Source organism: Arachis hypogaea, chromosome 4 (genome assembly GCF_003086295.3).
Source record: "Arachis hypogaea cultivar Tifrunner chromosome 4, arahy.Tifrunner.gnm2.J5K5, whole genome shotgun sequence".
In the NCBI taxonomy this organism is placed as follows: domain Eukaryota; kingdom Viridiplantae; phylum Streptophyta; class Magnoliopsida; order Fabales; family Fabaceae; genus Arachis; species Arachis hypogaea.
In genome coordinates, this window is record NC_092039.1 from 77,521,916 (window position 1) to 77,546,918 (window position 25,003).

At 34.7% G+C, this 25,003-nt stretch overlaps 3 protein-coding genes, 1 long non-coding RNA gene and 1 pseudogene across 5 annotated transcripts; 3 read left to right on the forward strand and 2 right to left on the reverse strand.

The window, feature by feature from the left end:
- Window positions 1-231: 231 nt before the first annotated feature.
- LOC112794947 (DEAD-box ATP-dependent RNA helicase 39-like) lies at window positions 232-1,115 on the forward strand. Its single transcript, XM_072234683.1, has 3 exons — window positions 232-355; window positions 470-518; window positions 649-1,115. The coding sequence occupies exons 1-3, from the start codon at window positions 332-334 to the stop codon at window positions 870-872; spliced, it is 297 nt and encodes a 98-aa protein (XP_072090784.1). The 5' UTR covers window positions 232-331; the 3' UTR covers window positions 873-1,115.
- Window positions 1,116-9,499: 8,384 nt separating this feature from the next.
- Window positions 9,500-11,002, reverse strand: LOC140184441 (uncharacterized). The gene is made up of 3 exons (XR_011881181.1): window positions 10,856-11,002; window positions 9,817-10,722; window positions 9,500-9,730 (listed from the first exon to the last, which is right to left on the reverse strand). It is a non-coding gene; the product is annotated as an uncharacterized lncRNA (long non-coding RNA).
- On the forward strand, window positions 9,777-11,951 carry LOC112796858 (uncharacterized). 2 transcript variants are annotated; one of them, XR_011881180.1, is made up of 3 exons: window positions 9,777-10,731; window positions 11,300-11,452; window positions 11,561-11,951. XR_011881180.1 is itself a non-coding variant. In XM_025839518.3 (2 exons), exon 1 carries the CDS (start codon window positions 9,855-9,857, stop codon window positions 10,716-10,718), a length of 864 nt encoding a protein of 287 aa, XP_025695303.3. In that variant the 5' UTR covers window positions 9,842-9,854; the 3' UTR covers window positions 10,719-10,731; window positions 11,300-11,951. The 2 variants fall into 2 exon arrangements, 1 of the variants encoding a protein (XP_025695303.3); XM_025839518.3 differs by having other exon boundaries at window positions 9,842-10,731; window positions 11,300-11,951.
- A 1,455-nt stretch (window positions 11,952-13,406) lies between these two features.
- On the reverse strand, window positions 13,407-17,219 carry LOC112796859 (uncharacterized; annotated as a pseudogene).
- A 2,096-nt stretch (window positions 17,220-19,315) lies between these two features.
- On the forward strand, window positions 19,316-24,424 carry LOC112796860 (oxysterol-binding protein-related protein 3A). The gene is made up of 10 exons (XM_025839519.3): window positions 19,316-20,041; window positions 20,466-20,559; window positions 20,882-20,998; window positions 21,121-21,193; window positions 21,276-21,394; window positions 21,567-21,688; window positions 21,971-22,147; window positions 22,598-22,742; window positions 23,612-23,790; window positions 23,960-24,424. Exons 1-10 carry the CDS (start codon window positions 19,923-19,925, stop codon window positions 24,204-24,206), a joined length of 1,392 nt encoding a protein of 463 aa, XP_025695304.1. The 5' UTR covers window positions 19,316-19,922; the 3' UTR covers window positions 24,207-24,424.
- The last annotated feature ends 579 nt before the right edge of the window (window positions 24,425-25,003 follow it).

The window sequence follows — 25,003 nt, forward strand, 5'->3', positions numbered from 1 at the left end:
AGCTACCAGGAAATAGGCATATTGTCAACTGTTGGAATTGTAGGGATTGGTTGGAAAATAGATTGTTGAGAGGGAATAATATTAAATATATTGTATTAATGAGAATTCGAATAGTTGTGTTGATAAAATAGTCTTCATATCTTGGCAACAGTGAGATCTCTTATTTCCTACTCTTCCATATTCCCATTTACTTAATTGCATCATCAATTTTTTTTTTGCTTACACGGTTGAAAACCTCAATAAATTTAAGAATGACATTGATGATCGTCCAACATTAGTTTGCACAGACTTGGCCACTAGGGGTCTGGACTTGGATGTAGATCATGTTGTTATGTTTGACTTCCCCTTGAACTCTGTGAGTATCATAGCCATGGTTCTATAATTTGGGTCTGAGTACCTTGCACTCTTTTTTACTTCTTTCCTTGATATTACTTAGTTTCTCACCTTTACTTTCCCTTTCAATTTTTAGATCGATTACCTTCATCGGACTGGTAGAACTGCTCGTATGGGTGCAAAAGGTAAAATCTTATCATGTACTTCTCTGTACAGCCAAATTCTTATATTTTATTTTGTTAGAACAATAGCCCTAAACACTTAAGCACATGCCCTTTAAAATCATTGAAGAATGAATACTCTTTTTTATTGCAGGGAAAGTAACCAGTTTGGTTACAAAGAAGGACTTGATCTTGGCGACTAGAATAGAGGAGGCAATGAGGAAGAATGAGAGTTTGGAGGCTATCATGAAAGAAGGAGTACGAAGGGATATCGCCAGGACCCAAGTTAATGGGCAGAGTGGGAAGGACAGAAAATTAGTTAAAGTTTCTAAAGTTAAGAACAATCCTGGTGGACGTGCCAGTTTAGGGAATAAATGATCGGATTTGAAATCCGGAAAAGGATCATCATCAGGAAAATCTATGAAGAAAGGGATTAAGGTTTTAAATTCTGTAAAATCCTCTAGTGCAAATAGCTCGAGAAAAGCTTCTTCAAGGTATAAGCAAACAAGTAAAAGGACCAGTGCCACCAAATCAACAAATTCTAAACTCAGTACTATAACTAGTTGAACTTTATTCTAACATTCCGCGGCCTATGAATATGTCATTGCTGCTAAAGCTGAAGGAAGACTGATAAACCACTATTTCATGGTTTATCTTGTGCTAAATGGAGTGGTTTTTATCAACTCTTTACCCACTTATTCATACTATTTGCATGGTTTTACAAATCTTTCCCATATTTTGTTCTATAATTGGAAACTTGCTTCCCAAGCCTTTAAATTACCAAAAATTAATTCCCTTTTATACCATTCGATGCCGTATATGTGCGTTAAGTGATTACAGGGATTACAGGGCAGGAATGGCTTAGAGGATGGAAAGGAAGCATGCAAAAGTGGAAGGAATACAAGAAACTAAAGAAACTGCTAAAGTTGTCCAGCCTGACCTTCTGGTACTAAATCAACCATAACTTGAGCTACAAAAATCCAAATGACGCGGTTTTAGTTGCTTTGGAAAGCTAACATCTAGAGCTTCGCAACGATATATAATTTGCCAAAGCTGCTTCGAAGCCAGGCAACACGAACGCGTGGATCACGCGGACGCGTGACCTGGCAAGAAACCCAATCCACACTAACGCGTGGACGACGCTTCCGCGTGACTTTGCAGCGACCTGTACGAACCAAAAATCACTGGGAGTGATTTCTGGGCTGTTTTTGACCCAGTTTTGGCCCAGAAAACACAGATTAGAGGCTATAAAGTGGGGGAATGTATCTATTCAAAAGGGGAGGCTGATAATTCATAATTTTAGGATTAGATGTAGTTTCTAGAGAGAGAGGCTCTCTCCTCTCTCTTAGGATTTAGGATTTCTATTAGTTTTAGGATTATTCTTCTTCATTCCAGGTTCAATGTTCCTTTACTTTGGTTTCTTTTCTATTTTTATTTCTTCTATTACTTTGATTTATGAATTCTCATGTTTAATTTGATTTCTCTATTTAATGCAATTTGAGGTATTTCATAATTATGATTTTAATTTAGCTTTTTACATTCTTAGCTTGTGTTGAGTAATTGGAGACACTTGAGTTATCAAACTCATTGTTGATTGAAAATTAGAATTCTTTGCTGATTGATTTGGATTTCCCTAACTCTAGTCTTTTCTTAGGAATTGACTAGGACCTAAGGAATCAAATTGATTTATCCACTTAACATACCTTCATAGCTAGAGGTTGACCAAGTGGGAGCAAAAGTCAATTCTCATCACAATTGATAAGGATAACTAGGATAGGACTTCTAATTTTCATACCTTGCCAAGAGTTTTCTTAGCTATGATTTATTAATTCCTGCAATTTATTTCTCTTGTTCAAACCTTTCAAAAATCCAAAAACACTGTTTTCCATAACCAATAATAAAATACACCTCCTTGCAATTCCTTGAGAAGACGACCCAAGGTTTGAATACTTCAGTTTATAAATTTTACTGGGTTTGTTACTTATGACAACCAAAACTTTTGCACGAAAGGATTCTCCGTTGGTTTAGATACTATACTTACAACGCGAACTTATTTGTGAATTCTTTACCGATAGAAAATCCGTTCATCAAAGACCTTAAGTGACTCTGTATTCATTGTATGTATGAAGTAGAAGTTTGGTGGTATTGATTTCTACACTAGTCTTACGAAAATATTTGACTTAGTACACTATTATCTAAGTTATATGTGGTTTTATACTATTACTAATATGTATTTTCTTTTCCTTTTTGGGTGATATATAACGCTCCATGTGAGAAAATGTTTAATTAAAATTTTCAGTTTTATCTACCCAAAATAAATTCCTTTTCTTTATGAAGAATCTTATGTAACATTGTTTAGATGCTTATCTATTTACCTACTTTCTTTTGCGTTTACAGGTTGAATTTAACCAGCACCTAACTTGTATGTCTTTTTTTGTCTCTTATTTAGCCCAGTCAACATTGGGGTAAAGCTGTAAAGGATATATACTACCCCACTACGTCACATGGTGAATTATTCACCCCATGATAGCTAGTGGTTCAAATAAAACGTTCAATGGATAATTTAAATGGAACAGTAAATGTGCTATTCTATATGTAAGAGATCTCAACTAACATAATTATACAACTTTCCTTTACAAGATTAACAACTCTAATACATATACAATTTTTATCAACCTGTGTCAGCCATGGATGGTAATTCAAAATCTACTTGGAATATCTTTCTTTTGATTTGAGCTGTTGGATTCTTGCCGTAGTCTACACGGTGGTCATGAATTTTCCAAAGGCCATGTCCTAATATAACCGTTGAGTATATGCCATGTGTGATAATGGGCGCTAGAATGTTATTTGTCTGTCACATAACCATTGCCAATTAGTTTATCCTTGAAAATCTTACACAAAATAGAAAAATATTTTCAAAAGATTATATAAAATGTAAAGCTAAGAAGATTACTTGAATCCATTCAAAACCCAAGTAAAGGGCAAGAAGTCCTTCAAGAAGAGGGGAATATATCTTTTTTATTTGGCGCTTTTCATACCATGTTACAAACCGAAAGCAGACAGTGCAATCAGACTCATGAAATAGATATAATAAGTAGAAACTGCTTAATCAATGACTAGTAGATATTATATCATAGCGAAATTTTATAAGTTTATGACTGTATTCCACCACTTTCTGAACCAAATGAAATTTTTTCAATCTATGAATCTATGAACTGATTCTAATGCTTTGCTGCAGGGATAAGTAATTGAACCTTCAAACAGCTTTTTCAAATCTTGACGGCCCGAGCGAGATTGCAAAACAGGTGCCACAGTATAAGTGGGATCTAAAAGAAGTAAACAAATAAGCAAGAGATCGTTAAGAAAGCTTAAAAACAAAATAAGTCAATGCAAAGGGAAAACATGTTGAAGGGCAATAAGAAGAGGACCTTTCGGCGAGGCAGCCACATAATAGAGAGAACCAGTAAGAACAGCTGTGAGTACAACTGCAAATGCTTGCGCAAAAGGTACAAACGAAGGCAATACCCCTGTCTATAATTTTGAAAATAAATCACCATTTAGCCACTGGAATGAAAACTTTTGCTTTGGATACTTGTAATAAGTAGCCCTTGTCAGATGGTATAACTGAAAAAGGAATAGTAACTTAAGCAATAGGTTCTTGGTAGGAACTCGGGTCAACAACTTCTGTAAATCCAAAAGCTTTTGCTGCGGCAACAACAAACACAATAACAAATAATGAACCAAGGATTGTGCTAGGTGAAAAAACAATATTCAGATCGATTTCAGGGATGATTTTGGCACCTTTTTCACACTTATGTGGATTCTTATCCACGCCAATTATTCAAGATGCTCTCCTTAGTTTTGCACCTTGTGTAACCTAATTAAAGGAGAATTCATAAATTATCTTGTAGTTTGGAAATGATCATTAGTAACCAATTGAGAACTGAAAAGTTTAGACAGACAGAGTTGTTTGTTGCACTTACAGAAAGGCCAACAGTTCCAAGACCAAATATCACCCCAGTTGATCCTTTTGTCACATTAGCAACATTCCATGCTGCACCTAGACCTTCCATGAGTGACATAATCAATCAAAAACCAAGAATTTATCAATGGAATTAAGAGTTATGAATTCATCGAAGCAAGGCAGCAACTAGAGTTTAGTGGGCACTCTAGTATTACTTTTAGATCAAGACTATACTCTAAGAAAATGCATGAAATGCCACTTTGATTCTAGACATATTATGTTTCAATACAAGGTTAACGGGCCAATGCTTCATCCATCCTTCAAGCCTAAACAACTTCTACTTATGTGAGGTATACCACATATAAGAACCATTCCCAACCCAAGCAAAATGTGAACTTCTAAGTTTAAGTTAAGCAATCATTATTTCAGGCATTCAATAAGCCCAACAACACATGAAGTCAGTATTTTGTATTAACAACTTCTGGAGAGGAAGCAGCTATGTATAAGAGTGAGAATCCATCAACCCAGTTAAATAGTTTCCAGTAAGTAGCAGAACAAGAAAATTACAAATACAAGAAATAGAAAGCCTAAGATCATTATGAAACTATACTTACTTTTAAATCATGTGAAAGTTTTAAATTTTCTTCGAACTCATTTTTTCTTTTGGCCAACTCATTAGATGCAGCTGTGATGGCTTCATTTTGCTTGTCATCGACTTCCTAATAAACAAAAAATATGTGAATTTGGGAATTGTAGTTCAACAAACTGCTGAAAGATAACCATAAATAACAAAGACATCAATAGTGATTTACTGAGTGAAACATAATAGATTAGTGAAAGACACACATATGAGTTGAGTAACTTTACCTTTTTTTCCTGATCAGGTAGCATATTCAAAACTGAGCATAAATGAACTTTTAATTATTTAAACAAAAGCTGCATCAACCAGTCCCTTCTCTCGAGTATAATCCAAATCACTCGAACTCCCACTTCCACTTTAAAATCTCAGAAAAAAGGGAAAACTCCACTTGCACTAGAACTCCCACATCAAGAGGGAATGATCAAAGTGCAAAGAAATATCCCTCAGAGCTAATAAATAAATAAGATAGAACAAAAGTAAAAGGAAAAATCTTCACTTAAAATCCCAACAGAGCTCAATTCATATATCAAAGATACTAATATTAGCTAATATCTATTGATTTTGAATCTATCTAATTATGATAAAATCAATCATAATGTCAAAATGGCATAATAATAAGCACCACTAGCGGAAAAATCATAAAACATAGAAGTAATAATGATGGTCAAGAAAACCCACCCTTAAAAATAATAATACTTATATCTCTAGTCAAATGGAGACATTAAATAATCCGGAAAACAAATACCAACACAAACGTAAACAAAATATAATGTCGTATGTCACTAGACGGTTTATATGCCCACAAGAAAATAATAAAAAATATCCTATGTTGTAAATCTAATCCTGTGGAACCTGCCCTAATTTTTATAAATTGATAGCACAAGCACTTGAAAGGGAGATATAATCAGCAATTTTAACATGCATAAATTAAAAATATAATATATAGATTATAACTCTATGACTTTTTGTTGTTGATGACATCATTCAAAAGTCCAGGCCATGTATTGCTATCGCTGGGTCCACTAGAATACGACAAGACATGAGAAAACTGAGGATATGATGTAATTCTGGCAGTAGCAGGATATTGGTTGAAGTACGCCATGCCATTTGGAACAGGATGAAAAGGAATAGGGAGGACCCCACCAAAAGGTTGATAAGGAAGGACTCCTGGATAATGATGCATAGGATATTGTGGCAATCCTGGTATCTTGGTTGTGGCTGCATCTAGAACTTCGGTCACTTCTATTCCTGATGTGTTGGTCTTATCTTTTAATGTCTCTTGAGTTAGAGTGATTTCTTCGGTCTAAACATAAATCATAATTTTTAAATAATTACGATACAAAATTTAAAAAAAAAATAAAGAAACTAGTCAGACAAGCAAGAGTCGAGTAAGAATTTTCTGAAAGTGTTGGCCTCACTCACCCTTAAACTCTTAGTTGCACTTATGGTATTGGATTAATATAATTTAAATTCAAATTAAGACTTTAATTTTCCTTCTTGAATTATCTAATATAAATTATTAGATATGCGTAATGTTACCTTCTATCGGCTTTTTTTTGCCATTTGCTCTAATCTTCGGTGTCTCTGTCAATTTAGATACAGACTTCTTGCTTCAACAACTCTTGAATTTTTTGTAATAGAATAATAAGAAATAATATAAGCATTACGAGAATAATATGTTGCAAATTTGAATTGAAATGACAATAAATTTGATATATGGTATACCATGGACAAGTGCTTACTTTAAAATTATTGTTATTGTGCACGGGTGTATTTTCTACTGATTTCGTGTTCTGAGAGGGAGTCTGTTTATTGGCATCACATTCTTCAACCTACTAAAAAAATTTAAAAAATTGCTCAAAATATAGCATTATTTAATAATTCTGCGAAAGACACTAAAATAATAGGTAAGCATAAAGTAACTAATTAAGCAAGGCATTATATTAATACCATTGGTTCATCTTCAGCATTAGAGTATTTGGCGGGGGAGTCCTCCTTGGCAAGTAATGAACATGTCCTAACAAAATTCCTGCTTGACTTACAATGCGAACATCTTCACCTCTTTTGGCCTTTTGGAACCTTTCTTGGAGCCCCTTTTGACTTCACAACAGCTGGATCACCTATTAGTGCTGACATAGGGGAAAACCTCGCTTGTGCATCACCTTTATTTTGCACCTTCGAAATTAGCTTAAGTAACTTACCTGAGATTTCCCTATAGTCGGCTGAATTTTTGGAATAAATATTACAAAGCTTCCAACAAATAGATGCCATTGCACCGCATCTAAGTGTGGGCACTATATCATCAGCGGTGTCTTGCTCGCCAATTGAGCATATAAAATCACTTTTTGCATCTCTTGTCCATCTTTTCAAGATAAGAGATGTAGGGACGCATTTTGCATTGCAATGCTTCAAGACCCCAAAGATGTAGGAGCATAGTAATCCACGAGTCCCAAATAGCCTGCACTCACACGCAAACAGGTCCTTGTCTTTATTGTAAGATACTTTAAATTCCCATTGCTGATTAAAATACGCACTCGTGTTGTACTTAACAATGTCTCCACTGTTTGGGCATTCAGTCACATTTAAGGCACTTACTACTTCTATCTCATCTTTCACAAGTTTAAAAATATTTCTACTATAAAGTTCAGCAGCTTGTTTCTCAAAACTTTTCAAGCATGTAGTCAAAACAGGAAACTTATAAAAGGTTTCAAAGTCAGCAGTAAGATGGTTGTTTCGGTAATGCCTTAGTACTTCACTAAATTTATGCATGAATTCAAGGAGACTGGTTTTACTGTCAACATAGTTCTTCAATAATGAATGAACTCCCTCACACTGTGATGTAGTTCTTATGCGGCCAAAGAAGTGCTCCCTCAAATATGTGGTAGCCCACTTCATTCTATCATTATAAATGCCCTGGACCATTCATTCTGGGCAAGTCTGTATTTGGATATGATCTTGTTCCATATCTATTTAAATATTTGTACGGTAAACTATCCATACAATAATACACTAAAATTGTCCCAAAATGCTTGTTTTTTATATTCTATACTGCATTACAATTAAAACTGATAATCAAAATAACAAGAACAATTAACATTTTAAACTGCAGCAAACTAACAACAAAATAAGAACTAGAAAACATACTAACCCTGAAAACAACAATAAAAAAATAATAACTGAATAATTAATACAATAAAGAACAAGAAGAAGGAAAAATCACCCTAGGATGGAGCAGTTCTGAAATTCAAACAGCACAGGGAAAGGGAGGAGCTTTAAATCGCAACGGAGATGGCTGAATGGAGGCAGACAAGTGGAACAGTGGCTGAAAGGCCGCGGAACAGAGGCTGAAAGGAGGCTCGAACACGCGGCGTAGAGGACTGAACAGAGGGCTAAGCAGCTCGAAAAAGGGTTGGCTAAAAAGAACAAAAAACAGATGCAGAAGCTTGGCCAAAAAGGAGGCGGATGCGCGGCAAACAAGAGCGACGTTGCACTGAAGCTGTAGCAGCGGCGGTGGCTGGATGTTGAGGAACGGCGACGAGAGATGGCTACTTCGGTGCTTCCTCCAAGATGCATTCGAGTTCTCTTCTGTCTTCTCTGCGTTCTTCAGTGTGTTCGTTCAGAGGCCAGAGAGAGGGAAGTGAGGGAGTGAAGAGGAGCTCGATGAGAGAAAGGAGGAGAGTGGCTAAGTGAGGCTGTGAGAGAGGAGAGGCCAAGAAGGTGCTGCGTGTTTTGGTTACTGGTTAGGGTTCCTCTAACCAACGGCACCATTTTGAGCAAATTTTAGAAAATCGATCGGATCCCGGTTCGGTTCGACCAACCGGTTCTCGACCGGTTCGACGGTCCAACGACGGTTTTTGAATCTTTCGGTTTTGATATATGACAGATTTGTTTTTTATATCGGTTCATGGTTCGATCGACCCGTTCAAATGGGTTTTCAGAATCTTGGTCCGAACCGCTTTTTCACTCGGTTCATGATTTGACCAGTAAAGACCAGTCAGTTCGAACCGTTTTCAAAACTTTGCATTTTCCCTTATTCCAAAAATTTGGCCAGGTGATGGTTCGGTTGGACCGACCAGTTCTTGGCCGGTTCGACGGTTCAATTACGGTTTTTGAAATTGGGGGTTTTAACATTTATCCAAGTTGTTTTTGGTAGCGATTCATAGTTCAACCGGTTCAACCGACCGGTTCGAACCGATTTTCAAAAGATAGATTATAACCATTTTCTCATGTTTTTATTTTAAAATGCTTAATATATTTTAGTATCAAATTTTCAATTAAGCTTACAACACAGAAGTGGTTCAAGGAATCAAAATGCTAGAGTGAAAATTAAGCTTCACCTAAATTCAACTAAAATCAAACGAAAGACAGAAACATTAATTTTCAACAAGAGCCCATAAAAAACATAGTGCATAATAATTTTTTATGTAAAAGAGATGAAACTAACAAGTCTTATTAGTTAATATAATCTAAACATGACTTCATGACAATTATGATTATTTAATTTTTGTTTGACTCCTTTTGTTTATACTTATTGTAATTTCTGGTAGCAGATTCAATGACATTAAGCAGCATCAAGTTGTGGGGCCTTAGAATCAAATCCAACGGAAGTCGCATCCATGTACCATCATTTACCTGAAAAATATAAATATTTTAGGTTACCAATAAAACCATACACATTAGCAATTGAAGTACTATTTTTTTTAGCAAAAGAAAACTACATTTATTGTAGTCCCTTCGGATACTGGTGGTGGTGAAAATGAAGATGACTGGAATATCAGTTAGAGATGCAGTTAACTTGGATCCTCAAGTGGCTGGTGGAGCTGTTAATCTGAAGGAAAAAGACAGTGCCGAGTTCCCTTCTGTGCTTAGCCAAGATGATTCCCCACTTGGTTCAAATTCTGTTGTAATAAGAAATGCTTCAATACGTGATGTACAGTTAGAGTATGCTCATGTTCAGTTTTCTAATTCTAGTGATGCTCAGACTTTACTTGAAAAGGAAGAAGAAAATACTAATTCTAATATCCTTTCTACAAGTGTTGATAGAACTGAAGTATCGACATCACAAGGTGAGTATGAAGATCTTGAAAGGGTGCTATCCCGAGATCTTTCAGGCCTAGATTTGTCTGACCAAAACAATGAAGTTACTGATGAAAATAGTTTTACTTTTAACCCAAGCCAATTGACTGGGAAAAACTATGCCTCTCCAGATGTGCATGTTATTGATAGCTTGGGTATTATGAACAAGGAACTGGTCATAGAGTGCAAAGATATAGATCCTAAATCAGAAACCCAGGAAGATGTCAGAGAACATGAGGAATACAATAAATCTGTTGGTACTTCTTCTGAATCACATCAAACACAGGATGAAGGACTATTACTGAAGGCCACAGAAGATGTTGGGAAGCATTCATCACTGCCTACTATAAATTATGAGCCGGCTGCTCAGAATGATTCTTCTATTAAACATGATCAAGGTGGTCAGCCTAGCAAGGAAATTTCTGGGGTTTCTGCGGCGCCTGTTCAAGATCAAAGTGGTAATGTCATGGTTAAACATATTTCATCTGGAATCGATGCTTCGGTTTACTCCAGTAGCCGGTGTGACAGTTTGGAAGCCAATTAAGGATCTGTTTCAGGTATATACAACTTTATTTTTGTAAAGAAAAACAATTTAGTCACATAGAAACATTATTTTTATCTAAAAAAACATTGTGTAAATCTTGTCTCTTTTGCATCAATAATATTGACCCATTGTTATACCTGTATTGGGATCCATGTAAGTCATTTTCCTTCATCCTTATGTGGGAGTTCGAGTGATTTGGATTATACTCGAGAGAAGGGGCTGATTGATGCAGCTTTTGTTTAAATACTTAAAAGTTCATTTATGCTCAATTTTGAATATGTTGCCTGATCAGGGAAAAAAGATAAAGTTACTCAGCTCATATGTATATTTAGATTCACATGTATGTATCTTAATATGTTTTGTATTTTTTGGGGAGGAATCTAGTGGATGTTGAGGGATAGGGAATGATATGTGTGGTGACTTTCCGAGGTATCTGTTGCCTATGTATGAATTTATACTCTTTTGGTGATTGAAATTTAGTTCTTTTATACAATCTAGTATTCTGTTTTTTCTGTCTTAGTTGTGTGCTGGATATGGGGCTTGTGTGTTTGTTTAATAAATAAGAATTCCTCTTGCAACAGGATGGAAGTTACGGGTTCCACAGGAAGAGTGAGCAATCTAAATCTAGAAATTGTTAACATAGAGGATTTGCTTTTGTGGAGTTTGTTACTCAGCAAGAAGCACAGAATGCACTTAAGGCACTCTCAAGCACCCATCTTTATGGAAGGCATCTAGTAAGTGAAACTAAATTATGGATTTGCGAAAAAAAAAAGGGAACAGAGACTAGAAAGTCGGCTGTTAAACGTCAAATATTTGGGAGCCAATTGCCATTTTACTTTCAGGTAATAGAGCGAGCAAAAGAAGAACTACGTGCTCGAACAGCTGCTCAATTCAGTGATGAACAAAATGGATTTCAAAATGCCACTAAGTTATCTAAGAAAAGGAAACAAATGGCTGTCTTAGATGAAGGAAAGATGAAGTTTCAAAGGATTGCTTATTAGTATGTCATTAAATATCAAACATGTGCATAATCCCAAAATCCAGGAATGACAATTTTGTAGATTTTAGTGTTATACATGTAACATGACCCGCCATGTCATGATGCCCTTTATCTTCTTCATTTTTATTTATTTTTGGTAAACATGATTCTTATATTTGTAAGCTAAATTTTGTCACCCGACAGTAGCCATTTTGAGCAAGCCTTAACTGGTATTTTGTTGGCATGTTTGGAAAGTAAATGTCTCCGGACCATAAACAAGAAAGAAAGGCAGTGTATAATGAGTTGTTACTAAAGGCTTAGATTTAGTGGGAAATGGATCCTCTCCAGTTTTTTCAACACTTGACAAAATACAGTGCAATCTCTCACCTTTAATTTTAATAGTGGGACCAGAAATAAATAAGAGAGAGAGTGTGGTGAATGGTTAGATTAAACACTGCACACTATCCAGTTTTTTATTCACTGGAGAGGATCCATTCCCGATTTAGCGTGGTTCATACACATGGTTCCCTGAGTAACATTACTCTTGTAATACCCAAAAGCAAAAAAGGTACCCCAAGAAGAAAGGAAACTACAAATGCATAATGGAAAAATGGCTTAGGTACTTGCATTATTCATTCAGCTCTCATTATAGAAGACCAAGTATAGGTGATTTATCTTGTGGTTCTGTATGTGTTTTGGTAACTAAAGTTTCAAAATGGTCTATGAGATTGTGTCATAGGCCAAAATTGTATATCCTTCCATCAATGTATAGTGTGAAACGAAATGAAATTGTCTATGTATTTCGTTATCTATAATACTTATAACTTCTTTTTTTTGGTGAGTTGACTGTTTATATTTTACTTGGTCGACTCATGAAATATGGGTTTGAATAGGCGAAACCTCAGGAATTTGAATCCTCTAAATTTTGAATTTTCACTTTAGAGGGTAAAATGTGATCGAGACTCTTGAATAGTTTCTCTCTTATTTTCTCTTTGGTCCTACTTATGAAATAAATGGTGAAAATTCATATTTTACCGTCTAAAATAAAATTCAAAATTTAGAGAATCCAAATCCAAACCTCATACCGTATCTCCCCGGCCCCCTCCCCAAATTTTCTTTTCTTATGTCATCACTTCTTAATGAATCTTATTAATCACTGCTGGTAAATCTTAATAACTATGCGTTCAGCAGCAGATAGTAAATCTTAATAAGTTTATGATTACAATACAAAAATGAATCACTGCTGGTAAATCTTAATAACTATGCGTTCAGCAGCAGATAGTGAATCTTAATAAGTTTATGATTACGATACAAAGATGAATGGATTTTGTCAATTGAGATATAATTTATATGCAAACATGATGACAATTACCACCATGGATTGCATTTACGTGGTATAATTTTTCTCACATTTGTGAACAACTTGTAAAGTCAAATACTGAATACCAATATACCATATATACTAGAACGTCATACTTATATTTAACAATAAATCAAATATGATCTTAATGGAATCATATGGATGAAAATGATTCCCATGAAAACAAACGGCATCAACAACCTGGTTTAACTAACTGTTGGGCTGCTGGACGTAAGATTTAGCATGGCACGCCACAAATGACTCAACAAGTGGATTCACAAGATGAGGGGCTTCATCCTTCATAAAGTGAAGAAAAAAATTTAATAAAGAGACAAGACTATTCAGATTACTTCATCATAAAGTGAGAATCTTTCATAATCATAACCTTAATCTTATCATTGCACTTGTCTAGGAATTTCAAATTTAGAATTAAGGAATTAGGGTAATATGGTTGATCCCAAGCAAATATATTAAGCCAATGCTATGGAAGTCAAGATCATAAATCAGACCTTTGAAATTCCAGGACAAGTGATTTGTAAAGGAGCCTGTATTATACATTGAATTCATCCATGAAATTTCTACCCCATTTTTACACTGAATCAACATACCTAGAAGTTATAACAACATTATCAGATATCTTCCAATATACTTAAATTCTTGCTAGCACCAACAAGTGCTCAATTGTTCACTGGTAAAGCTAAGGGGTCCTTGACGATGAGTTATTGGTGACTACTAAATTAAGGATTGTTGATAGGGAAAATGGTGGATAGTCCAGTTTACTGATGTATGCTACATATCTTGTAGACAAATATGTAGACCAGAGGCAAAATAATGGATGAAACAAAGGACTGTTCGAAACTAGATGAGAAAAGAACAAGAATACGCATATTCGTTCTCTTCCTTCGAAAGATTCTAAGGGATAAACCCTCTCCCTTTCAGCCTCCGTGTGAACTGAAAGATCTTAATTAGTCACTTTCAGCTTTCTGGTGGAGGCTTTCAAAATTTAAATCCCATCCAAAATTTCAAATGCAAAATAAATGTTTATACTATAGAATATAATCAAGTAAGAAAAAAAATTAATGTTAATTGATTATCAAAAATTAGAGAAGATAGGTAAATGATTTCTAAAAATTGAAAAAAAAACATTGAAGATAAAAAAGATATAAAGTTCCATGGTATGAAATTTATTAGCAAAGCATAATATGAATTGTCCAAGTACTTGTAAAGATTAATTAGTTATGGCAAAGAAACAAAAGTAATGGATATCTGAATATGCCCTCAAACATCTTCAGGATTCAACATTTGATTTAACCTTCTTCCGAACCAAAAGGTTATTTATTTCACCGTTTGGTTATTCCAGAGGCATAAGAAAAAAAGACAAGAATTTTCAAAAAGAGTGATAAGATCATTGGATTTGAGAACTCATGCCAATCACATTTTGTAATTGCATCAATTAGAAAAACAGCAACCGCACTTGTAGATATTTTCTTTACAAATGTAGCAAATAACTACACATCTAGAAGGCAGACCGTAGATGATAGCAGAGAAACCTTTGGCTCTTTCAGTTAGCATCACAAGTTAATAACGTAAATTTAAGAGGGAGTATGAATATGTCCACATTTTTTTTCTTCGTCATGCAAAGTCTCCTATTATTCAATCACTAGCACAGCACCATGGAATTAGCTTAGAAGAATTTCCGATTTATATTCCCAAGTCAACTTAAAGCTGACACCGGATTTAGAAAACATGGTGAGGAAAGACAATACTCCTCATCAGTTATAAGCTTCTCGATACTCCTGCGTGACTATGTCTATAGAGAAAGCAAGGGCATGACACACAAGAGAGAGAGAGAGAGAGAACCTGGGGGCAGTGTCCAACATTTGGGAGGACAACAAAGTCTTCTACAGAATCAAATTTTCCGTAGTTTCTTCCAAGCTCAATTGGTTACCCCATGCTATCAATACCGGCAACTGAGAAGAAAGTTTTCTAGACTCAGTTTATCTTGTCAACCTTACATTCATTTGGCTTTGTTCCGACTTCCTCATGTATGGGAATAAGGAAGCTTACCGTTACTTGGGGTAGTAGCTCTTCAGGAAGAGGGCCACCTGAGTAACAAATAAACTAGAGAAAGACCTCTGCGGTTCCAGGTTCCAATACTGGATTGAGTATGATCTCCACTAGCTCGTCAGTCACCATGGAGGTGTCATGATAGCACTGCAGAGAGCAATTCATAAAACAATCATTAGTTTCGGGGGAAAGCATCATCATGTGTCAATGAACAAAGTGGCTATGCCTTGGATTTGATTGCTTACAACAGATACATACAGATTTATTCTAATAATCTTTTCTTGATTTTTGATAAAATAGTATACCATTAAGAGGGAGCAAAGAAACATAGAAGAAAAATGGACAATAAAGATCCTGCTAACAAGAGACAAAAAAAAATCGGAAGAAAAAGAATATCAATGAAGAGATTTCCAATCTCTTATCTTGTCTGCAAGGGGAAATCTTCAAACAAAATCACAAGCTTTACACCAAATAAGGGGCCATACATCTAATCCTAAACCATAGGGCTTGTTTATCTGAAAGTCCATTAACGTCTCATTCTCGGGCAGTTTATTCAGTTTTTGTAAGGTTCTCAGATATCATAGAAGGTAGAATAGGATTAGGATAGAGATAGTATAGAGAGCAGTAGTATGAAAAATTAAGAATAACAAGAATAGAAGAAGTGTGTGATAGTCCCAAACCAGTGAATGAGTATATTGAATATGTGTGTATGACTGTAATAGAAATGACGTTTGGCATTCGAGAGGCCAATTCTCTCCACAATTCTCACTTTAGTCTCTTCCTACCTGAAATAAATGCTTCTCACTTCCTATTTATATATCTCTCTCTCTTGTAACTAACTCCCTAAATTCACGTTGCCTTCCTTACTCATTAGTTATTTTTTATTCCTCTCCTCCTATATGTATTTAAAAGAAGTAATTTCTCTATGCTGCCCCTGAACTTCTTGGCTGTTGGCGTTTGTCACAGTTTGTCAACCCAGCATTCCTTGAAGCACAAGTTTTTGAATATACAAAGTTGAGTACTAAACTAGAGGAGTACCTGACAAAGAATGTTCCTTACAGATTCTTTTGTCGCGACAGCTTTAAAGAAGAATTTTCCTACAGCTGTATCCCTATAAAATATAACATTATGATAGTAATAATCTGATTAAGGCTTGAAATCTGCAACATCAACATAAAGATACTTCTGTTTCAATTGTACCTGAGCAATCTCTGGAATGATCTGATGAAAGGTTTTGCATACCATGGCTGCTTTTTTATATGAAGCTTACGCAGCGATATATTGAGAACAATAATGCTCCTGCACATCTGTGGTGCAACTACAGCTGCCTGAAGACCAACAACTCCTGCAGAAAAAAAAATACAAATAAACAAAAAACAGTTAGTAATAGTGTAAATCTAGCATATCGAAATAATTAACAGCTCAGCTTATAACAGTAATTAGAAATAACTAAATGAAAATAATCCCAGCTATAAATAATTATCAAGGCGCTTCTGAAAAATTCACCTCCAATAGAATTGCATACAAAGAATGCTTGATCTTCAACGACATCAAGGAAAAAATCATTTAACTGGGCAGCCCATGTGTCAAAAGTGTAAAATGAATGATCTCCAATTTGGCAAGGATTCGGTTTGTCTGAATATCCATATCCAATAAGATCTATAGCGTATACCCGGTGGGATTTTGCAAGAACTGGTATATGGTTACTGCAATGATATCCATGCTCAGTTCAGTTAGTTTGCGGCATAGTCAAAACAAAGGAAGATAATAAAATGCACAAAAAATTAAAATTAGATAAATAACATTTGATATCATATGCATATACTTTCTTATTTTGCAATGGTAGAGCATGCATCTATTTTGTTATTTGGTTAACCTCATACAAATATGACATGTCAAAAATGTCGAGACAAACGCACCATGTATAATAGTTTAGGATAACATTGTTTTGGATAACCTTTTGGGCAAAGATTCATAAAGTAAATTGTGTATTGAGTCTTATAGTTTTCAGCTAATCATATTTTGGGTGTTTCAGTTACATGGTTGGAGATAGGGCCAGAAATTGCTCTCTTAATATGTAAGCTATTGAATCCATAGCTATGGATAGCTTTTGGTCAAACTATATCCCTCTTGTTACACATACTAAGTGTAACTCTCCTTTTGTGATCATTTTTCCCTCTTTAATGTCTTTTCATTTTATTTTAGACTAAGGTTTAAAGTTGTAAAACATATTGTTACATTATCAAAAATACATTAGAAATTAAACATATTATAATAACTGAATATCATCTATGATTTCATAGATCAATTGAAGATGAATACAAAAGCTAAGTCATGAGAGAGCCTATCTATCTATATACTCACACTAACAGAATTGGTTAACAGATTTTGGACTCTATGGGATACTCCATATAATAATAGAGCATAAGTTAATAACCATGACAAAGTAATATAATTTCTTCAAGGCTAAATCAAACAAGCATACCAGTCACGTTGCTTTCAGTAATTCTCACAAACCTACAAGCAAAAATGTCCAAATTCTTCGAAAAACCTTGGCAGCAAGTAACACCAGAATGCATCATAATAAACAAGGCGATATCAAACTCTCAACATATACCTCCGAGGCTACGCGGCTGCCGAATTTTTCGATGTAGACAACAAACTTCTGCTCCATGTCCAACCACAGTTCCAATAGTATCTTATCATCTTCGTCGAAAATACAAATCGCCCTCGTAACGGCAGAACATTGAAATCGAATCCAAGAAATTCAGGATAATATATCAAATCAGGTACACACAACAGCTTAGTCTAAGACTGCAATTCCATAATCCTTCATGATCCAAACATAAGTGAAATGGTTATAGCATGAGAGAACACATAAACTGTTCTTGAAGACTTCTAATGTCAATTCAAACTCATCACTATTGTTACTTCCGAAATCAGGAAGCGAAATTTGTTGATACGACTCCAATGCCAAATCGAGAGAAACAATGAACCGATTGTTATCCAACCAATTAAGCATGCCGCTCACGAATCTTCCACGACAATACGCAGTGCTGCTGAGAGGAAAGTGCTGAATCCTTCTCTACGAATCAGATCCCATAGTATAAACTCTAGAGTCGAATTCCGAGATAACGACGGAAAAGCGTTGAATTTTGAATTTTTGTTTTTTTAATATATTTTTGTTTTGTTGTTTTAATTATTTAAAATTATAAAATTAAAATTAATTGAATTCTAAAATTTGATTAATTTAAAAAGTATTTTTATTTAATCAAATAAAAAAAATTTAAAATTTTTTATAAAATTAAATAAAAATATATTTTTATTTTTATTTAATTAAAGAGATATATTAATAAAATTAGTGATATAATATATATTTAAAAAAAATTAAATACCTGATGTAAAAAAAAATGCCACATAATTTATTATTATTTATCTGTATTTTAAATATATCGGGATCGTACCGTAGCCATCACATTTTTTCTTTTTACTCGAAGAAATCGTAAATGCGATACGATCCTTTAACAATAGAAATCATTCCATACTCCGTTTGGTTGATGTATTGATGAGATATAAATACAGAGACACAGACATTAAAAACATGAACATAAAATATTTGTGTCTATGTATTGTGTTTGGCAAAAATAAGAAACAAGACACATATATTTCAAAAAGACTGAATTACCTTTCATTCAACCACAAGTTTTACCACCATTACAATACACCTATTATCCCAAACAATGCATGCCATCACCATTAAATTTTTATTTCTTCTAATAATTTTTTATTTCTTCTAATACCATTTTAAATTATCATTTAAATATTAAATATATAATTATTCTTGAAAAAAAATAGAAAATTAAAATTCAGAATTTATCAAAGATTAATCAAAATTTAAATAAATAAAAAAAATTAAATGTACAAAATTTTTTTTGAAAAAAATAGAAAAGTAAATTTAGTGTCTCACAAGTTATGTCTAGTGTCTCACCAAATTGGAGGTACACAAATTTAATGTCTCCGTGTCCATCCGTGTCCTCCCGTGTCCTTCGAAAATCTGTGTCTCACCAAACCAAACAGCAGACATGTGTTATCGTGTACCACTGTATCTATGTCTCAGTGTCTATGTCTCAATAACCAAACGCTACCTAATATAGGTTACATGTGGACTGAACATCTATAAGACCTCTTTCCAACCATAAAACTTTCAAGTGTTGGATAGTTGTATACTATAAATTTAAAATTCAAAAACTGAGTTAGAGAATAATTAGCGTGTGTAGCCGGCAAAGGCAAGTGGTGCTCCTCGTCATTCCAATGCCACACCAGCTACAACTTGTTCCTTCCTCCTTATAAAGCCGCCAAAGTTGATTGATTCTCTTTACGCACAAGGCAACTCAACCTCACGCGCTAAGCACACGCGTGTAACATGACACGTCATTACGTCACCTTTGAAATTTGCATCGCCACCCAAACAGACTCTGAAGAAAAGAAAAAAAGGAAATATCAACCCACTTTCCATTCGCTTGGACTTTTCAAAACTCTAGAACCGCCAACCATGATCGTTGCTTTTCGTAGCTGTTCCTGATATTATTTTATTAATATTATTATTTTATTTATTTTAATAATAAAGCATTGTTTGCTGCACCATTATATATAAATAGTGATAAAAAATAATCCAAAATTTTAGTATTCCTTTTGGTTCGTTAGAAGTTAGATCGACTTTGCTAAAGAAAAATATCAGATTCTTCCGCTTTTCTCTTTGTCAATTTGGTTTCAATATTTGGTTGAATTTTTCATAGCCATGGCTCCAAAGGATCCCAAGCATGCTGCTGCTGCTAGCGCCAATGGGGGTGGCTTCTTTGCTTCACTTGCTTCCAGTTTGTCCAATTTTGGAACTGCCATGTCAAAATCCGTGAATGGGTATAAGATCTTTTAGAACCTTTGGATTCAAACTTGTTAATTTTATATTGTGTTTTTTTTTGTGAATTGTTTTGTATGAGGGAAGTTCAAGAATCAAGATCACTGATTTAACTTGGTTTGGATGATCATCGATCTTACTTGGTTTTTTTTTGTTCGCTGGATTGAAATAATGATGTAGCAGTTTTATTAGATATATATGTTGTTTGAGTTCTAAACGTGTAATTTAATGTAAGAGCCGTTTGAGTTTAGAGTTTGTTGTGATTATTTTCAGTTATTGGGGTTTCATTTCTTTCAGTTTCACTGGAACATGAAATGTGTCTATTAACTGTTTGATTTATTTCATGAAGCTTGTGTTTGTTTTAGGCTGATTCAGTTTCATGAGCTGGGAGATTTTATGTTGAAATTTTGTAATTTTGATTCTCAGTATAATGGGCTATGAGGGGCTGGAGGTTGTTAATCCAGAAGGAGGAACCGAAGACGCAGCAGAGGAAGCGGAGAAGGGACGATGGAAGCAAGAGGTACAAAGAATTTAACTGTCTTAAAGGCAAAGCACATTTATTGTGTGAGGAAACTGTTGCTAATGCAATCTAGATTCTATAACAGGCATAAAGTAACTTTTCATCTTTGTGGAATGGAGATGGAATTTGCATTTTGAAACTTGATGTTTTTCACTTTATAACTTTTAGTCAACCTATAACCAATGATGACTTTGATTACTAAAAATTTACATATATCTCATGGTGTACTTTGGAGAAAATTTGTCTTCAAATTTATAATGTATATTTTATATTGTATGCATTTCATCTCTCAAATAGTCAAATGTTCCTTTGAACCTTTCAGGATCGGGATAGTTACTGGAAAATGATGCAGAAGTATATAGGCTCTGATATCACATCAATGGTGACACTTCCAGTTATCATTTTTGAGCCAATGACAATGCTACAGAGAATGGCAGAGGTGTGTATTATTATATACATATGTAACTTTGGTGCATTTGCTTTTGCTATTGCATTCTCACAAACTATGAATATCGAGTGTTCTATCTATAGAATCTCACTGATTGTGCTTCGATTTTACAGCTGATGGAATACTCTTACCTTTTAGATTTGGCAGATGAGACTGAGGATCCATACATGAGACTTGTATATGCTTGTAGGGATTATTTTCATGTTCTCTCTCTCTTGTTGTTTTATTCATGTAATTACATACATCTGACATTGGATGATTTCTGCAGCATCATTCTTCATATCTGTCTATTTTGCTTACACACGAACATGGAAACCTTTCAATCCAATTCTTGGGGAGACTTATGAAATGGTTAACCATGGTGGCCTAACATTTATAGCAGAACAGGTGTGTTATGTTTTCTTTTATTTGTTTGCTAGTTCTTCAAACAGAATGCTGATTCAAGTGTCCTATTGTTTATATATTATAAAGGAAATGTATATAATTTTCTGAGTAGTTTGTATGATGCTCTTGAGCATGGTTCTAAATTGTGTTTACGCGTAATACAAACTGCTAACAGGTCAGCCATCACCCTCCCATGAGTGCTGGGCATGCTGAAAATGACCACTTTACTTATGATGTGACGTCGAAATTGAAAACCAAATTTCTTGGCAACTCAGTTGATGTATATCCTATTGGAAGGTAATTCTATTCTTCAGCTCTCTCAAGTCTGGGTTCCTTTTTGAATTTTGCTTGTTGACTTAAAAGAGAAGATGAAGTGCAACATAATCTTTGCCATAAGAGTCGTCAGACATGATTTGTGGGTTTTCAATTGTGCATCTTATGTTTAAGAATGTTTCATGTGTCCTTATTACAACGTTATTTGACTTTATTTTATAATGCAAGTTTCTGGGATGATTCATGTTAATTATTAGTAAACATTTTCTTTGTGTGCTCATGTAATGTGCTGTTACTTGAATGCAGAACACGAGTTACCCTCAAAAGAGATGGTTCGGTCCTTGATTTGGTGCCACCTCCAACAAAAGTTAGCAATTTGATTTTTGGACGAACTTGGATTGACTCACCAGGGGAGATGATCCTTACAAATCTGACTACTGGCGATAAAGTCGTGCTGTATTTTCAACCATGCGGCTGGTTTGGGTATGACTACTTTCTCTTGTAGATCCGTCTATCAGCGGATAAGAAGACATTGATTTTCTATCATGCGTATTTATTTCTTATGGGGAATTTCCTATCTCCATGTTTGGCTTCTATTTATTGTAGTTTTAGGTGCTGAAAAGCATGAATCATGATATGATCAACAGATTGAAGAATTCAGTAAGAAGCAGGATTTTGTATATTGTATTAAAACTTTCTAGAGCTAACCGCTTAAAAGCTTAAACTAATAATCGCCCATTGATCTTGAAGCATGGATAATGCATATTGCTAACTTGGGTTGGACATTTAAAGGTGTCAAGGACTAACTCTAAAACAACACTATTTGTCTGACAATTACTACAGGCTTTATAGCTTGTCGACTTCCAGTTTCATTATTTCCTTGGTGCTTTTGTTGTGTATATCGTCCAACCTAAAAGGAATTTCTATTTGCAGAGCTGGTCGGTATGAGGTGGACGGATACGTATATAATGCTTCCGATGAGCCAAAGATACTGATGACAGGAAAATGGAATGAGGCTATGAGTTATCAGCCTTGTGACTCAGAGGGAGAGCCACTTCCGGGCACTCAAATTAAAGAGGTGTGTTATCCAACTTCCATTTATTTATGTTTTATTATATTACATGACTTATCCTATTTTTACTTTTATAAAAATACATATCGTCGTATCGTGTCGTATCATATCCATATCGTGTGTCGTATTGAGCTTCCTAGGTAGCATGCCAGTTTTATTCCATAGATGTGTCGCACATAATTCTTCCTCTGTAAATTGTAGTAGGTAGATGACTAATCCAATTAGTGTCTCCAAATGCACAGCATATGGTGCTCTCTGATTTTTTCTCGAGTGAATACCCAACTTCGTCCTGATAATTTTTTGGAAGAGATTATGAGATTTTTAAATAAAAAATATCTTTTTCAATTCTTGATCTTTATTTTTATGAGACTAATTAGTCCCTGCGTCAATGATAAAAATATTAACAGAGAGACTAATCAGTCTCATAAAAATAAAGATCAGATAGGAAAAGAATATTTTCTTTTGTCCGTTTAGAATTTTTTTTTTCCCCATGTAATTTCTAAACTATTGCTTCTGTAGGAGAATATTTTTGTATTATCTCATAATTATCTTTAAGCTGGATGGGAAGTGAGTCTGCCGGTTCGGACTGAATATGACCAATACTTGAATACGGTTGAATGCTTGCTTAGTAAAAATAGGAAAGGAGCTTAGTCAAAGTGAATTAATTAGGAAGCTTATAAAACGTCTTCTCTGATATATTTTTTTTTTTAAATTTTCATCATTCCTGACTCTTCATTCTTCAACTCCTCATCCCTGATTTTATGGAGAGATTGCTACTTTTTGGTGTCATTGTTTCTATGATTTTGTGTTTGCTGCACTGTTCCCACGTTATTCTGGAATATTTATTTTGCGATCTAACTTGTCCCATTCTGCAGTCATGGAGAGTTGCCGAGACTCCGAAAAACGACAAATTCCAGTACACACATTTTGCACATAAGATCAACAGCTTTGACACCGCTCCCAAGAAGTTATTGGCATCCGACTCTCGTCTCCGACCCGACAGAATGGCCCTTGAGAAGGGTGACCTTTCCACAGCTGGCAATGAGAAAAGCAGGTAATTAACTGCCCTTTTCACTCTCTCCACAATTAAAACATTTGCAACAGAAAAGATATCCAATGTGGACTGAAACTTAAAATCTTTCATTCTTCTTTATCATCATCACCTGTGAGGTCTTGTTAATTCTTTACCATTCTACGTGTTTACAACTTTTTATTTTTTGCAGTTTGGAGGAGAGGCAGAGAGCAGAGAAGCGAAACCGCGAGGCCAAGGACCACAAGTTCGTTTCCAGATGGTTTGATTTGACAGAGGAAGTAACTCCTACACCATGGGGTGACTTGGAAGTTTATCAATACAACGGTAAATACACTGCACATCGCGCCGCTATCGAAAGCTCTGCCTGCAACGACGAACCTGACAGCAGCAGAACAGAGTTCAACCCTTGGCAATATGATAATTTGGATGCTGAATAAGCATTCTTGTGAAATTCTTTCCATTAGTTTTTTTAAAATATTTTTTGTCAGATTGTTATAAAGCTTGTATGTATTTTATATGATGCTTGATTCTTTTTTTTTTTTTTGCCTTTACTTTTTTGGTTTGCCGGTGGGGCTGCGTTTTGCTATTGTAGGATTACATAATGAATATTAACCTTGTTACTTGTTAGTTTATCAATATACTTTGCGTATATAAATTTTAGGTATTATGTAATTTACTGCTAGTATAATTTATTAATTTTTGGCTTAAATAAGTTTTCGCTGTCTATAAAATACTTATATTTTGGTTGTCTTTTGTAAAATTTTTCTTTGATTTTGGTTTAGGAAAATTTAAAAGAATTTGGTTATAGTTTTTATTAGTTTGTTTCGTTAAAGTGCTGCTGTGATAAATCGTATGATAAAATGTGAGTTGACGCTTAACTTGTCACAATAAGGATGAATGGTGAGCTTTTGTGCAATTATCTAGAATTTGTGGTTCGAAAGAAATAAAAGACTATTTTAGAACAAGAGAAAAGGAGTGGAGGAGATTATCAATATGTACTCTCTGAACTACAAGGAGTAGCTAGATGCGGATTTCTTTAGTTATTGATGGCAATGCCGAAAATAACATGGGGATATAAGTTACTGTTTTCTAATGTTTGTCTTTTATTTTTCGTTTTGTCTTTGCTTCACTTCAAGTGTTGAGCTTCACTTTAAAAAAAAAACTTGTCACAACACCATTTGATAAAGCAAACTAATGGCAGGGACTAAAACTAAAATATTTTAAATTTGAGTGA